This window comes from Vairimorpha necatrix, chromosome 3 (assembly GCF_036630325.1).
Source record: "Vairimorpha necatrix chromosome 3, complete sequence".
Classification (NCBI taxonomy): Eukaryota; Fungi; Microsporidia; family Nosematidae; genus Vairimorpha; species Vairimorpha necatrix.
Window position 1 is genome coordinate 264,313 of NC_088818.1, and position 17,057 is coordinate 281,369.

Here is a 17,057-nt window from a genome sequence, read left to right on the forward strand (position 1 = left end):
AATATGTAAAAAATCCGCACAAATTTCCACTTTTGTTTTCAAAAAAAAAATGGTGAAAATTTTTACAAAATTTAAAAAAATTTATCAATTTTTTAAATTGTTTTAAATCACCAATGAACCATAATTTGCGTCTCAAATAGACAGCCTTAAAATGATATTTTTCAATATTAAATTTATTTAATTTAAAGATAGAACTTGCATTTGAATATAATTAAAGCTGAAAAAATAACATTAGTAAATAAGTTAAGACTTTTCAAACACTTTTTGATCTAGTTCAAATTACCTGCAATTAATATCAAATTTATTCAATTTTTTGATAAACCAAATCAATAAAATCAAAATCTAGACAAATTAAATCAGATTTCTCTTACCAAATACCATTGGTCTTTTAATTTATAAAAAAAATTGAAAAAAAATAAATAAATAATTTATGGGATCAAGTTCTAGTAAACCCAATAAATCTGTAATTATAGCTCGTTCCAATTTCGCAGCACGTGGTATTTACGCTTTATACGGCATAACTGACAAGATATTTCCACACAATATAAACCTACCTAGATTATATTCCGACAAAGTTATTTTAGACAAAAAGATTGAAGAAATCAATTTAGAAATATCAAAGAAATTAAAAAAAGAATTTAATAAATCTAATAATGAATTAGAAGATGATCCTGTGCTGAAAGTACAGGATCTAATTTCTAAAAGTAAAAAAATAGAAACAATTTCTTATAATTCGAGTACACACGGAGATCATTTAATAATGTGTAAAGAAAATATTTATGAAATTAGTAATGAAATAGGTGAACTTAAGAATTTACTTTTATGTCAACTTTGTTGTAATTATATTTATAAAATACCACCATCGATAATTTATTTACAGAAATTGATGACTTTAAGTTTAGCAAGAAATCAGCTTAGATTTATTCCTGAAGAAATTTGTGAATTATCAAGTTTGACACATTTAGATTTATCTTTTAATTTTTTAGTAGAAATGCCTCATAATTTAAAGAAGTTGAAGTCTTTGACTTCTTTAAATTTAGAAAATAATTTGTTTATTGATATACCATTAGAAATTAGTAAATTGAGATCTTTAAGAAATTTACAAATTTCTAATAATCCGATTAAAGATGTACCATTACAAATTTTAAAGATGCCTTTTCTTGTAGATTTTGATGCTTCGTCTTCTACGCTTGTTTATGAAGATGTTTTTAAGAAAGTTGGAAATTTAGATCTTAGAGAAATTTGCCTTAGAAATGTAGTTTTGAATATTTTACCAGTTTATAAAAATATAGACAGGTTGTTGATAGAAAGTCTTTTTAATGTTGAAGAATGTGGATTTTGTGGTGGTCCGATTTTTGATGCGTATTTTTTTATTAAGACGAGTGAAGTGCATGAAAATAAAGAGTACCCAGTGAAATATAAGATTTGTAGAAAGCATTTTAAAGATCAGAGAAATAGAATAGGGGCTTTCTTTGGGAGATCTCATGATAGTATTCCTTATAATATCTTGATAAATCATAATATTAGTATTAGAGATATCTTTTATGGTTCTGTAGAGATTAAGAAGAGACATAAGTTGTATGGAATATTTAGTAGAAGAATGCAACTCTGGGAATTATCAAAGTTTAATAATCCCGAGACCAAGAAAACATTATTCAAGAAAGTAGATCAAAATTTTTATAATTAAACCTCAATAAGTATATACAGTATTCAAATATAACTATTAGATCTTTATATCTCTACTTAGTTAATTAGTTACTTTCCTTTTTAAATGTATTAAATCCTACACTTGTGGTCTTTTTCTTTCCTGCATATAAAGACATCTTCTTTAAATCTACATTATTTTTCTTAAGATCTGGATTATTTTTCTTAAGATCTACGTTATTCTTAAGATCTACGCTATCTTTTAGATCTGGATTATTTTTAGTAAAAGTCGGGCTGGGCTTATTAGGCAGATTTAACTTGGGAATTGATGCTCCTTTGATTTCTTCTTTTTTAGGAGGAGTATTTCCTCCACTGACCCATTTCTTGGTAACTGGGTCATATTTTATATCATCAGCCGCTTTTAATTCGATTTTATAACTCTTCTTCTTGAAAATATTGAACATTGACAAAAATGAACTCTTTTCTTCGGGTTCAGAGGATACGACTTTATCTTCTTTTTTTATACCCACTTTGTCCTCGTCTAAATTATATTTAGAGAGAAAAAGAGCAGTGTCATCCTCTGACGTCATCTCCTTGTCATTTTTATCATCTTCAAAGAAATCTGCGAAACTTTTTGAATGTTTTTGATCTGCGTATAAATCTCTATTTCCCGAATTAGTATTACCATTATTTATGTTAACATATTTGTTATTATCATTATTTATATTATCTTGTTGAATATCTTCGCCTCTATTTACATTATATATTTCATTTTTATTATATATTTTTTTACTATCTAGTTCTTCTTTATTATATATTTTCTTATTATCCGTTTTCTTAGTATATATTTTCTTATTTAAATTATATTTTTTGTTATTATCTAGTTGTTCCTCTTCTTCCTTGTCGACTTTATTGCATTTGTTTTCATTTTGCTTTATTTTAGTTTGCTCATCTTCTGATACATCTAATATTTTGGATATCCCAAAATTCACTATTTCTTTAATTCCGAAATTCCAATTTAATTTGAAATTCTCATCTAAAATATTCTGTAATTCTTTCCTAAATTCCTTTTTATGTCTCTTATAAAATTCTCTACTAGTTTCTAAATCTCTATCTTTTATATCACAGACATATTCATACAATAATAAATCAATATTTCCAATTTTATTATATTTGGTATGAATAAACAGTAAAATACTACACAAGTCATGCTTATGTGAGAAATATTCTAAATAATCTTTTATGTCTAGAACTTTACACAAGTGTAAAGAGACAAGTACTAGAATACCATCTTCAAAATTATATTTAAAAACTTCTCTTATAAAATTATCCAAATTCTTACTAGAGTTATAAGCAAAATGCTTGAAATATTCTTTCCAGTGTCTTTTTAGTACGAAATTATCATTGAGAAATAAAGAAGTCATGTCTTCGTCTATAATTTCCTTGTAAATATTCTTCATGACTTCTGAGTCCATCTTTGATAAAATCAAGGCCAGTGTCCACATCTTATTATTGAGACAATAATCTACTGCATGATTAGTATTATAAGTTGAGATATTCAAGGCTGTATTAATATTTGACATGGATTCAGTTTCCTGGTAAGATTTAGAAGTGTATTTGACAGACTTGGCCCCGATTATATCGGCCACATTGTCCTGGTGAATATCCTTGAGATTCAAAATGGACAAGATCATGTTCAGACTTGGACTAGTAAAAGATTTAGTAAGAACTTTGTCATTCATAACAGAAGGCTTTTCTAAATTAAAAGTCGTCAGAATATTCACACTTTGGTCTTTTTTAATTCCTTCTGTATTGTATCTGGGCTGAATTGACTCATAATATGTAAGGACTTTATTGCCAAACAAACAAACTAGAGGCCTCTTTGTTTGTAACTTGAACTTTTTAGAGTCCCCAGAAATGAGACCTTTTGACTTTTCATTTGGTAGATCAGACTCATTACTTGCTGCATGAGATTCATTGGCTAGTACTTTTTCTTCATATTTAGTTTCTTCGAGGATGATTTCTTTTTTCTTAGATATGTCTGCCTCACTAATTATTTCTTCTGATTTATTAATTGATCCTTCGTATTCTACCTCTGTCTCTTCTTCTATTAAGTTATTACTTGTCTTGTTGATAGTACTGAAAAAAGAAGACTCGTCTTCGGCTTCATTGTCATCAAAAAACAGACTCTCTGTACAAACATTATTAGAAGAACTTTCTAATTCCACATCTGTAATCTTCAAGGGACTTGATAAATTAAGACTCTCTAAATCTTTGGACAGATTTTTAACTTCCTCTTGTCCCACATTCACAGGCTCAGTGGAATTGTGAGTGTCAATGAACTCTTCAACGTTGTCTTGGACATTATTTGCTTCATCTAACTTGTCGGGAATACAATTTTGAGAAATTTCATAATTTTCGGGTTGGGGACTAGGAAAATCCTTTTTTTCTTTTAAATCGTCAGATTGATCATTTACAGAAGTCATGTCATTTTTCTTAGGTTCGGGACTATAAAAGATTTTTTCCTCCGCTGTGCTTTCTGGTTTGTCGCTCAGAGTTGTCGAGTCATTTTTATTAGGCTTATAAAATGAGTCTTGTTCCTCGTCTTCTAGCCAATAATTAATTTCTTCTCTATTTATATTTCCACTCTTCTCTTCTTCGTGACTGTTTTCATTTATCTGTTCTTCTTCATTTACATTATTTTGTTCTGACCTGTCTAAATTCTCATTTTTATTTCCTTCTGTAACAATGTTTTCATTTTCTTCATTTTTCGGCCAATTATTATTTTCATTTATTTGTTGTTCTTCTTCCTGCCAATTATTATATTTTTTTGCTTTACCAATGTTTTCAAAATGTTCTTCATTTATTTGTTCCTTTTTTTCTTCTTCTGTAGAATTTTCATCTTCTTCATTCGTTTTATCATTTTGCTCTAAATTTTCTTGATTCACATAATCTTCTTTTTCTTCGCTTATTTTTTCTTTGCCAGTTGAGAAAATTGCTGTTTTAGGTATTTTTTCATTAACTGGGAAATTATTGTCTTCATCATCAGACCATAAAAAATCCAACTTCTCAGATGTTAAAATCTTAGAATCATTTTGTGATTCATTGGTTTTTTCTACTTTCTTTGAGTTGATGATACTTTCAAAGTCTTCGTCACTTTCTTCATCATTACTCCAAAATGTTTGATCACTTTTGTTTTGCATAAAAAATGGGATAAAAAATATCTTTAAATAGTTTTTTTGCATGAATTTGTTGGTTAACATACAAATTACACATCTGAAAATAGAACATGACAATAACTAAAATTTTATACAATTTATTAAAATTACAAATATGCCTTAATTGATTGTAAACAAGTCGCCTACTTAGAGAAATTTATTAAAAAACATAAATTCCTTAATAGTCAAATTATAAAGTCTTTTATGTGCAATATTATTAAAGTACAATGAATTTTTTTTTATAGTTTTCAAGTTTACTTTGAAATTTATGCCATTTTAAAAATTATTTTCATGGAACGTTCTTTTTTATGCCAGAAAAATATAAAAAAAGAAAAACTTTAGAACAAAGAAATTGGGAAAAGAGAAAACTCAAAATGGCAGGAATAGAATGTGCCTCATCACACTCAGAAAATGGTAATGTGTTAGAAGTACAAGTCAAAGATGAGTCTAGATTTAGGAATATAAATAATGTTACAGAAGTAATCTTTGATTTTGATAATCCTTTATTTTTAATAGGAAATCGACCAAGTAAATATTATGAAAAATATAAAAATAATGAATTCGTAAACTACAATGAAATTAAGCACGACCAGACAGAGCAAAATTATGAAAACAATCATCCAATTAAAACTGAATTAGAAGAAGATTATAAGTCTTTGCCTGTTTATGAGCATAAAGAAGATTTTCTAAATTTCTTTGAATCTCAGAATATCATTTTAGTAACTGGAGATACAGGATGTGGAAAAAGTACCCTTGTTCCTAAATTTATATTTGACAAATATAAATTCCGTATTTGTGTCACACAACCGCGAAGAATTAGCGTAAAAAACTTGTATAACAGAATGAAGAAATTTTATAAATCAGAAGTGGGTTACGCAATCCAATACGAACAAAATTACAATCAAGATACTAAAATCAAATATGTCACAGAAGGAATTTTATTACGAGAAATCACTTCTGATCCGCTGCTACTAAATTATGACGTCATTATATGTGACGAAGTCCACGAACGCAGTGTAAATTTAGATATAATTTTAGGATATTTAAAAATAATAAAAGAAAAAAGAAAAGATCTAAAAATAATTCTAATGAGTGCGACACTACAAATCGCAGATTTCAAATGTTTTTTTGAAGCCAGTTCTTATAATTTTAGTGGTAATTTGTTCCCCGTAGACATAAAATATCTAAAAATAGATGTAGACGATTACATAGAATGGACTACAAAGAAAATATTAACAATCCATAAAAAAGAAGATCAAGGAGATATTTTAGTATTCCTTAGTGGTAAAGAAGATATTTTACAAATTTATAAAATTTTGAAAAAAGATACAGAAGATTTAGAAATAATTCAATTATATTCAGAAATAATGAAAGATGTTTACAATGTAATTTTCAACCAGAAGTCAAAATTTAGAAGATGCATTTTATCGACAAATATAGCAGAAACATCAATTACAATTAGAAATATAAAATATGTAGTAGATTCGGGATTCCATAAAATAGGCTTCTATGATTATAATTCAGGAGACAGACTTATAAAATATCCAATTAGTAAAGAAAACGCAATACAAAGAGCAGGTCGTGCAGGAAGAACTGGACCAGGTATTTGTTATAGAATGTACTCAGAGAAATCATATAATGAATTTATGAAAGAAAAAAATATTCCTGAAATTTTAAAGTCAAATATTTCAAACACGATTTTGTTGCTTTTATCAACAAATTATAAAAAAATTGAAAATTTCCCATTTTTGTCCAAACCGCCTAAATCTTTGATAAATGCAGGAATTATAACTTTACAAAGTTTGAAATTTATTGATAATGGATATAATCTCACTAGAGACGGGAAAGATGTTATGAATTTAGGAGTAGATGTCATATTAGGCAAATTGATTATTGAAGGAATTAGAAATGATTGTTCTTATGATTCGACACTTTTAGCAAGTATTTTGAGCTTAGACACACACAATATTTTCGGATATTTTGAGAAAGAGAAAATTGATTATAAATCTTGTTTTGTAAAAGATAATGAATTTATAACTTTGTTAAATTTATTCAAGTTTGGTTATAAAAATAAAAATTTCGCCCCGCAAATAATCAATAGAGTCAGAGATATCCACGAGAATATATTAAGAAGAATTTATAGACTAGGATATAAGAAAACATATAAGAATAATATAAATTTAGTCATACTTAAGACATTTTTCTTTAATATTTGTAGATATGAAGAAGACAAGTGTATCAATTTATGTACTAAAGTAGAATATTCAATATTTAATTTAGATTTTAAAAATGATTATTTGATATTTTACAAGTCATTTAAAAATAAAAGAGGTGAATTTGTCATGCAAATTTCTGCCTCATTGAAGCCTGAAGATATTTTAAGAAATTTACCTGAATATTTTAAAGATAGAAATGTAAAAGAAGAAAGTCAAGAAAAGAAAAATATAATAATATTTGATAATTTATATGAGAGATTTGAATTAGAATCAGATAATGAATTATAAGAAAAGTAGTACATGTTAAACTAGATTTATATCACCTCTTTTGGAAATGTTTTTAAATACTTTTTGTAGCCCAATCTATGTCTGATTATTAGAAGATGATTGGCCAGTATTTGCTCGACTACGGCACTACATTTACTTGTATTTTGTAAGTTAAAAAATTGATCAAATCTAAACTGACAATAAATCTTTGTTAAAATTTCAAAATAAAACCTATTTTAGGATAAATAAAGACAAGCTATGCTACAAATATCTAAATTGACATTAGTAAAATTTCTTTTATGATCATTTTTAAATTATATTTTTTAATCTTTTCTCCAAGTTACTTCGACTGTGTCAGTTCTAAACCTTTGGGTTATCGTACAATCTTCAATTTTAAAGACTTGCCCACTCTCATGCATCAAAAGTCCACACAGCGCTATCATTGCCCCATTATCAATACAGAATCTTTCATCTGTAGAGTACAACTTCCCTCCTCGTTCTTCTACCATAATACTCATCATTTCTTGTAATCTTTTATTACATCCAACTCCCCCTACTATTAATACTTCATGACTATTATTAAAAGACATAGCTCTTTCTGTGACTTCCACTAAAGAAGAGAAGACTGTCTCTTGTAACGAGTAACAAATATCATAAACAGTCTGCTGATCTTTAATTTCTATATTCTTTATAGACGAAATAATCCCGGAAAAAGACACGTCCATGCCTTTGACGACATACGGGAGCTCAAAAAACTTCTTGCCTTTTCTGGCATGTAACTCGATATTAAGACCGGGCGCGGGATCATTAGGCAATTTTAAGATTCTCGCTACTTTGTCCAGGCAATTTCCTACTGCATTGTCCAAAGCTTCCCCGAATATTTTATATTTATTTTTATTATACGAAATTATTTGCGTGTTGCCGCCGCTTACGTACAAAACTGTGGGATTAGACGAGTTTGTAATAAATCTGCCCATTTCTATATGAGCTATACAATGATTGACGGGTATAATAGGAATATTAAGAGTAAGACTTAGAGCTCTGGCTACAGTGGCCACTGCTGATAAAGCTTGACCCATTCCTGGTCCTTTTGTATAACAAATGAGATCGACGTCTTTTAATTTGATCTTTGATTTTTCTAAAGAAAAACGAAGAAGATCGAAAATCTCACTTCTGTGATGTTCAGCAGTCCGTGCAGGAATGAATCCTTCCCCTGGAGGAGGGACGAAAGTTCTTCTTTCGTTTGATACTATTTTTTTATCGATTAGAATTCCTATGCCTAGTTTATTCGCACTCCCTTCAAAGCCCAGAACAATCATGGGGTTATAAAATGGTAAAAATTATCTACATTATTTAATGTAGACCATATTTTTTATTGACTTGTCAAGTCCTTTTTCTTTTTAATAAAATAAATACTTTTTTAAATTTTTATAACCTTCCTCTACGTATTTTAAAAATCAAGATTTCTATATACTTAAAATTTTTAAGAAAAACTTTATTTTTAATATAAAAAACAAACAAATTTTCACTGTAAAAATTATTAAACTAAATTTCACTGTAATTTCTTTAATCAATAAAAGACATTCCACTCTTCTTAGCCGTTTCTTTAGCAAATAATTCTAAATATTGATAAATTATAGAAGTAGCCAAAAAGACATTTGACCCACTTCCAATAGTATCAAATAAATTAGACAATAAAACGACTAAACAAGTGAAAAATCCACTAAGAAGCGCAGCAGATGGAATATATTTAGAAAATACAAATTCCATATTACTTTCTCTGATTCCTTTTAGCGTCATTCTGTTTTTCTTCAAATTACTAGCACAATTACTTGGAGTTCCTCCGCCTACTTCAACCCAAGCTCGACTCATCAAAGCGCAAGAAATGAAAGTTATAGCGAGATAAATGAAGAAATAAACTGGCCTACGGTAGATATCAAATACACTTTCAGGAGGAGAAATATAATAAGAAATACCTCTTAGAGCGTTTAATCTTCCAGTTTTCACTGTATCCCAGACGCCTAAAAATCTGACAAGTTTATTAGTCGGCTTCCACTTGTACAATAATCTTGAGATAGTGCAGAAATAAGAGACAATATAATTCTGATAAATGACAGGAGAAGTACTTGTATAAAGAAGCTTAATAGGATATTTACCAGTCTGGCCTCTTACTTGAGTAGACTCAGTAGTAAGCTCGACTCTCAGACCTTGTAAATAAATTACAAATACGAAGAGAGCCACAGTGACCAAGAAAGTAAACAAATTTGGCAGATTCTGTCTGAACATAATTTCATGAAGAGCTGACAGCTTGTTAGGTCTGACTATCAATAAATGGAATAAGGCGATTACTGACCCTTCGAATTCTATTCCTCTTCCTGTAAAAAAGACTTTAGGACTGAAAGCTTTCCAGACGATACTCTCGCACACATTGGCGGCAATGAAGAGGTTTACACCATTTCCAAGGCCATATCCTTTTTGGAGTAACTCGTCAAGTAAAATGATTATTATACCAGAAAATATAAGCTGAATGATAAGAATAGAACAATAAGTAAGCCCGAGATCTTTTGGTTTACCATAAAACCCAGTAAAAACTTGTACTGCTGCTTGTCCTACAGTCAAAATAATCGAGATTAATCTACCGAGAGCTCCGTATAAAATCTTGTCTTCTTTTATCGAGAAGTCGACTTTTATAAGTTCAGACATGGTAAAAAACTGCATAATCATCGAAGAGGTGATCACGGGTGAAATTCCCAAATCCATGAGTGTCCCGCGGCTTGAGGCCATCATCATTCTCATCCAGTAAAAAGGATCAGCTTGTTCTGAAGCAATGATACCAAACAGAGGAACTTGTGAAGCTATCATGTATATCAAAATGGCCAGAGTGGTCCATATGAACTTCTCTTGGAATGTTACTTGTCTGGATGGTTGAATTACATCAGGAATGTATGATAGTAGTGGCTTTATCATATGTAATACATTAACTAAATTATTGCATTTTACACTTACATGTCATAGGAGGGGCATAAACAAAAAAAAATATAAAAAAGAAGAAGCTAAACATGAACTCATTCTAAAAAAAATTTATAGAAATCAGGATATCTTATTTTATATCGCAAAGATGCGCACTAAAACTCAAAATATATTTTAAGCAACAACAAGATTAAATTACAAAGTTCTAATTAATACATAATAACATCTAAATTGAAATATATTGTCCATTGATTATTTGTAATAGTAAAAACAAAACTTAAGCGAAGACAAATTTAAAAAATAATGACAACGCGAAACATATGTAAAAAATTTGAAGCCAATCTGTCACTTAACATTCGGCGGGATATCGTGTTTGAATGTGAATTTCAGGGCAAATAAATTTAAACTATTATGTCATAAAAGTCAGCTGCGTGGTAGTGTAGATAATGTTTATAGCAGTACATAAGATTAGTAGTATTTTCGTCGTAATTGGAACGTCTTTACAGCGAAAAAATAATTCAACAAATATTAAAAATCAAATCTATAGAATACGAGAAAAAACGAAGAAATAATAATGTTAATTTTCATTACGCTTATTGACGATGATCTGTATAAAACCAACTAGAAAAAATTTATGATCCAGGCAAATTATATAATATTTAAAAAATGCGAAACTTTTCTAAAGCATTATTATAGACTAACTACAATTAATTTACAAAAAACGATCAAAATTATTTAGATAACATTAGATCAAAGTCGATGTTTCCAGTGTCAATGGCTGTGTTCAAATTTCAGAGGCACGTAATTGTTTCTACTTTCTATGATAAGCTGGAAAAACTCAAATGACGAAAATATTCCGGTAAACATTACGTTGAATTAAGAAAATAATTTCGTAAAGCCATAAGAAGATTAGCATCTGATGTAGAAACGCACGTTTAATTTAAAGAGGGCTGTTTATTCCTCAGGTAAGATTTCATACTTGAAAGTATCTGATTGGTACGGCCCAGTTGGAGCAAATGCAAGGTGCACTCTATGGTGGAATTTTAGAGCTAACTAAGAGACTAGACGAAGTAGAGCAATAAAAGGTCTCGTGGACCTTATCTTATAAAATATAAATTATTTTGTCTAATCTAGTGGTCAACGCAGTAAAATTTAATGCCGGGCTGGTGATGTGTTCGTGTAAGGAGCCGTATGTGCAATATAAATGTTTGTGTGGAGCTTTGAGTCAATACTATGATGTCTCTCCTCGGGTAATTAAAACGATGTTCTTTAATTAATCCAGCATGAGGTACCGCTGGCGCGATTAAATGTACAAAAATGTTATCCTGGGACAAAACAATGGATTTGCCCGAGCCAAATGCATCTACATATTTGCTGGAGGAGATTATGGCGTTTTTAAATCTCACAGTACCAGTTGGATAAATTTACGCCAAAGTTCCTATTGTACTTATGTAAGGGTTTCTCCTATCTCTTATTTGCAAAGAAAAAAAAATTAAATCGAAGAACTGTTGTTAGATTTATTTAAATAAATTGAGGAACATACACAACAAATTCCTCCGACAATCTTGCTGTAAAGAAAACTTCGCCGTATCCATTGAACTTTGGCTCCAGGAAAAACGAATTATTTTATGATATAGTGTATCAAGAACAATTCAAAAGATGGGTGGCCTTGCCCCAGTGGTAGAGGGCGATGCTTCCATTGAGCAATGGCTGGGTTCGATTTTTAGGGGCACCAAAATTGTTTCTACTTTCTATAATGCAGTTGGAACAACTTAAACGATGAAAATGTTTATGATAATTCATAAGTTGATTCAATAAAACTTGTGTGTGTCAAGCCACAAGAAGATTAGCATCTAGTGTAGAAACGCATCTCAAAGCCAAAAAGCAGTATCACCCCTTGGTGACTTAATGATACATAAAAGTATCTGATGAGTACGGCCTAGTTGGAGCCCATGGCTGGTGCACTCTAGAGTGGGATCTCAGAGCCAACTAAAAAACTGACGAAGTAGGGCAATAAAAGGTCTCGTTTATCCTATCCTACAAGATTCTGTAACACGGTGGCCGAAACTAGTGGGAGACTGGTAGTCAACGCAACCCAATAAAAACGTCGGGCTGGTGTTGTGGTCGTGTAAGGAGCCACGTGGGAAATATAAATGATTGTAGGAACCTTTGAGTCAGTAAGATTATGTTTCTCCTCGGGTTATAGATAACCATGCCCGTTAAGTATATCCACGGGGAGGTTACTCTGGACGCGATTTGATGTATAAATGGAAAGTGTTCTCTTGGAGCCAAAGTCCAATGGATACGTCGGAGCTTGGTGCGCCTGCAAGTTGTATAGGACGGTGTTTTAGTGAGTTAGAATCTGAAAGTATCAATTCGATGAAGATCGCTCCCAAATCGCTCTAATTCCTATGTAGGGTTTCTCTCTACCTCTTACTTGCAAGGAAAAAAACGATTTAAACGAGATTTTATTATCAGATACGGCTTGATTAAACTAAGGAGAGACATCTGCGTACTAACACGAAAGTCTTACAAGGATATGCATTTAAAAATGTCCTATACACTACCACAACACCACTCCTTTAATTTTTTTAGCTGTGTTAAATACTTGCCTACTAATAGTTCTTATCAGATTGTTTTGAAATCATCTAAGTTAAAAAAATCGTAGCGTGGTGACAATAGCATATCGATGATGCGTAATAAATTAAGTTGATTTGACGAGCACTTAAAAAATTTATTTTACGTAGATATAATGAATCTTAGTTAATAATAAGGTATTCTACGACAATCTTTTTGTTAATTCGTGGAAAAAGCGTGTTTTCGGGTATAAAGGAATTTACGTCTTTTGGAAATATTTTTTAATAACAAAATCATTATAAATTTATTTCCTATAAATTTACCTTATAGAAATATATGGGTTATAATTACCAGAACTATGGTAATTTTAGCGGTATATACTACACTTAATAATAAAAACTAGACGAACTAAGCAGCGAGGTCTCGTTTCCATGCTTCATTGTTATGTAAAACTTGTTAAGTTAGAACAATTAGAGTATAAAATACATGGAGATGAAATAGTGTTTTAAGCCGGGGCGAGATCCAGATTATTGTAAGGGTCATTAAGTTAGTACGACAATGGAATTCCTCAGCATATTCCACAAGGCCGTTACAAACGCATTATGAGTTATTAAAACGAAATAAAAATTCTTGATGTCAAATTCCAATAAATACGACGGAGCTCGCTGCACCCTTAAGTTTTATAATAAAGCTATCAGAGGGTGTAAAAACTCAAAGTACCAGGTTTCCGGTTATAAGATCCACCCATAGAAAAGACCATTGATCTCTTCTATGAGTGGATCTTTTCTATTGTTATAAAATATTTGAAATTTCTTCTAAAATTTTTTGAAACTTTACCTCCATGAAAAAAAATCTTACACGCTAAAAGCAAATTAGACGTATTACAAAAATTGCGTGAAAACAATGGAACCATAAGAATGACTGCTTTCGAATTCCAGAATACACTGAGAATTAAAGGGCCATTATATTAAAGTGTTTCTTCTTTATATAATTTTTACCATTTGGCTAGGAGGTGGATCTCTTCTACAAGTACAAAAACTCTTTTTGAAAAGTCGTAAAATTCGACTTTGGGGTGGATCTTATAACCGGAAACCCCGGTACCCGTTGAAAAAAAATACGTTTAATTCCTTCTGGTAACTGTTTAAGGGTTCTATCCACCTCTACTTGGAAATGAAAAATACCAGTTTAACTAGGATCATACGTACATCTTCTGATCCGCAACAAAATTTCTTTTCATATTTTCGTGTAATAATGTCATTAATAAGTAATTCGGCTTGTTATGCTTTATTTTTATACTTAGTAGTATTTACCGTCAACTCGCATCTCAGCCTAACGTAAGCTAATAGCAAGGCCGTGTGTTTTATATCTTTTTTGCACATAATTCATAACGTATTATACAGCTGTAAGGAAAACTAGCACACTTTTATCACATGAATCATCGAACGGAAGAACATATTGAGTGGGCATATGATTTATTGTATTCAGGACTTCATGGCAGTTTCTTTTTTTGGTCATTTCATGAATAAAACAATCTAGTTCTGAAGAAAAAATAGTGCTTTTTGTTGCGGTACTATCTTTTTTTATGTAAGAACATGCAGAAAATTTATTTCAACAAGTATTTTTCTCTTGTTCAATTTTTATTAATGTTATATTTGTTTTTGATTCGCTTTGAATTGTTAATAATTTGTACCTTTATGATATTTCAATCAAGACTTTTTTTTGAATTTTTTTTTGCTTGTGTATCATTCAGCTTGATAGACATTGTAGCTGTTAGTATCAGAACCAAAAATAGTTTTGCATCGTTATTTAAATTTTTTCAGCTTTCGATTTATATTTTAAATGGAATTTTTTATTTATCATTATAGTCCAAATACAATTTATAATGATCGTGTATAACGCTCGGATAAAAACTTTTCCTAATGGTTTCTGAACTTGTGAGGTAATAACTACATACTGGTTACGATGTACAATATGAGAGTATTTTTTAAAGCAGCTAAAAAATATTAGATAATGTATTTGTAAACTATTACAAAAAAAAGTATGTATTTACAAAAACAAAAAAAATTTATATTCAAATTGTACTGTAATGTTTCCTTTATATAAAATCACAAACTATTTCCATTTAAATTTTATACAGATTATAATTAAAAACTGTAGTCACTCGTTCGCAATCAAGTCTCTTAGATTATTCATGTTAAAATATTAAGAAAATTTAAAACAATATAATCGTTCACGGTCCTTTTTATCACTAGAGATAGCTCATATTTTTCATTAATTTTACTGAGATCTTTATTGGTAAAAAAAATATCAACTCTGATTAATTTACTACAATATCAACAAAATGTGCATATAAAGAAGATATATTAGGTAATTTATGCTCAAATACTTGAATATGTTAGAGAAGTAGAAATATCAAAAAAAAAGTTTATTTACAATTTTTTTATTTAGGTTTCTAATATTTGTTAAAAAGCAGGTCTATTGATCTTTATTATTTTATTGTTGTACGATAAATATAAGAATAATAAAGCCAATAAAATCAAGAGGATGACTACTATCAAAAAGTGTTCAATGTGGACTCCGGGCAAATATATATCTTCCATACTGTACTCGTCGCTATCCTCATTCATGTTAATATTTTCACAAGTGGACGTATCTTGAAGAATTGAGTAAATATGTTTGCAATATTGAAATTGAATTCTAAATTCATTCAATACGCCCAGCAATGTTAATTCGAAATGCTTTAGATTTTTTTTATTGCCCAAATTCTCAGTATTATTTATATGATTCCGTATTTTGCTTTCTATAAATTCTATATTTGCATATAAAAAACAAAGTGAACCTATGAAATAATCTTGTATTTTCATCAAACTTTTTCGATCTATTGGTTCGTTCCCAATTTTGCCTTCTTTTTCTTCATTTCTCTTAAATATAAAAAAATCGGAATATTTTTTATTTAATTTATGAAGTTCGTTTTTAATTAAAAACAAACCCAATGTAAAATCAGTAATTTCAATAAATTCATTAATAAAATTTAACTTTCCCGAAATTTCATATGAATGTACATTGGTTATATCATCTTTGTGTTCTAAAATAATATGAATAAAGTTAGTTGAAATATTAATATTTGACACTGTAAACATTTTATACTTATTAATATCAAAAGAAAAAGAAGAATGAGTACGATTAATTTTTCAATCATTTCTTGTTCATTTAAAACAGGCGTAAAAATCAAACAATCATCTTTCTGTATCAATTTCATTGTGTATTCGTCTTTAAGCTCGCTGTGAATGAAAGCCACTAGCTCGGTGGTTTCCCCTGTTTTTAAAGTGTAAAAATAGACGTTATTAAAACAGTTAATTAAGTCTAAGAAAAATGAACAAAAAATCATGGAGATGGGATGAAGGACAATAATCTGATAAATATTTATATTAAAAATTTAAATAAAATCAAAAAATGACATCTTGTAACCCAAGAGAGTTATTTTGAGATATTTTATATTTATATCTAATTTTAAAATAAATTTTACAAGATGTCAAATTATAAAATTAAACTGACCTCTTTTTTATATTTGCTTGTTGTGACATTTTTTAATACGTCATAACAATATTATTTGTAAAATTAATTGTTTAGACTTTTACAAATAAAGCATATTTTTTTAAAGATTGTCCAAAAAGGCATTTGAGCTTAAAAAATAGTAAAAATTATACACGAAAAAAATTTAGCAAAATTTTTTCGCCTGGATTTTGTTTGTTTATTTTGTACGTGTAAAAATATAAATTAAATATAAAAAACACTTATTTATCAGAGACTAAAATAAAAACAAGAATTAGATGAGAGTTCTGATTTATATTTTAAAATCTAATGTTCATATTATTTCTCGTATAACTTCTGAGTAAAAGTCTGCCAGGGAATAAACTAGCTAAAAATAATCATTAAGTGTAAACCACAAGCATTATTCATTTATCAAATAATTTGCTAAAAATTTAATGTCTAATAAACGTAAATTAGAATTTGAAACCAATAGTTCAAATTTTACGCAGAAAAACACTGAAATATGTAGTAAAATTAAGAAAAGACCTTTCTAATCGCTTTTGAAACTTAAAAACTTCTCGTGATTGATATGAATTAATCGTCTAATAATAACCAATTCTAATTAGTATTTTGA

The 17,057-nt window shown here is 29.3% G+C and overlaps 6 protein-coding genes across 6 annotated transcripts; 2 read left to right on the forward strand and 4 right to left on the reverse strand.

The window, feature by feature from the left end:
- Positions 1-430: 430 nt before the first annotated feature.
- On the forward strand, positions 431-1,687 carry VNE69_03075 (leucine-rich repeat-containing protein; the record flags this gene model as incomplete). Its single annotated transcript, XM_065472927.1, has 1 exon — positions 431-1,687. One exon carries the CDS (start codon positions 431-433, stop codon positions 1,685-1,687), a length of 1,257 nt encoding a protein of 418 aa, XP_065328999.1.
- Positions 1,688-1,751: 64 nt separating this feature from the next.
- On the reverse strand, positions 1,752-4,847 carry VNE69_03076 (COPII coat assembly protein SEC16; the record flags this gene model as incomplete). Its single annotated transcript, XM_065472928.1, has 1 exon — positions 1,752-4,847. The coding sequence occupies one exon, from the start codon at positions 4,845-4,847 to the stop codon at positions 1,752-1,754; it is 3,096 nt and encodes a 1,031-aa protein (XP_065329000.1).
- A 323-nt stretch (positions 4,848-5,170) lies between these two features.
- VNE69_03077 (pre-mRNA splicing factor) lies at positions 5,171-7,366 on the forward strand (the record flags this gene model as incomplete). Its single annotated transcript, XM_065472929.1, has 1 exon — positions 5,171-7,366. The coding sequence occupies one exon, from the start codon at positions 5,171-5,173 to the stop codon at positions 7,364-7,366; it is 2,196 nt and encodes a 731-aa protein (XP_065329001.1).
- A 302-nt stretch (positions 7,367-7,668) lies between these two features.
- VNE69_03078 (tRNA N6-adenosine threonylcarbamoyltransferase (OSGEP)) lies at positions 7,669-8,664 on the reverse strand (the record flags this gene model as incomplete). The annotated part of the gene is made up of 1 exon (XM_065472930.1): positions 7,669-8,664. One exon carries the CDS (start codon positions 8,662-8,664, stop codon positions 7,669-7,671), a length of 996 nt encoding a protein of 331 aa, XP_065329002.1.
- Positions 8,665-8,911: 247 nt separating this feature from the next.
- Positions 8,912-10,358, reverse strand: VNE69_03079 (protein transport protein SEC61 subunit 1 (SC61A); the record flags this gene model as incomplete). The annotated part of the gene is made up of 2 exons (XM_065472931.1): positions 8,912-10,262; positions 10,348-10,358. The coding sequence occupies 2 exons, from the start codon at positions 10,356-10,358 to the stop codon at positions 8,912-8,914; spliced, it is 1,362 nt and encodes a 453-aa protein (XP_065329003.1).
- Positions 10,359-15,354: 4,996 nt separating this feature from the next.
- On the reverse strand, positions 15,355-16,280 carry VNE69_03080 (putative SP-containing membrane protein; the record flags this gene model as incomplete). Its single annotated transcript, XM_065472932.1, has 2 exons — positions 15,355-16,038; positions 16,074-16,280. 2 exons carry the CDS (start codon positions 16,278-16,280, stop codon positions 15,355-15,357), a joined length of 891 nt encoding a protein of 296 aa, XP_065329004.1.
- Between the last annotated feature and the right edge of the window lie 777 nt (positions 16,281-17,057).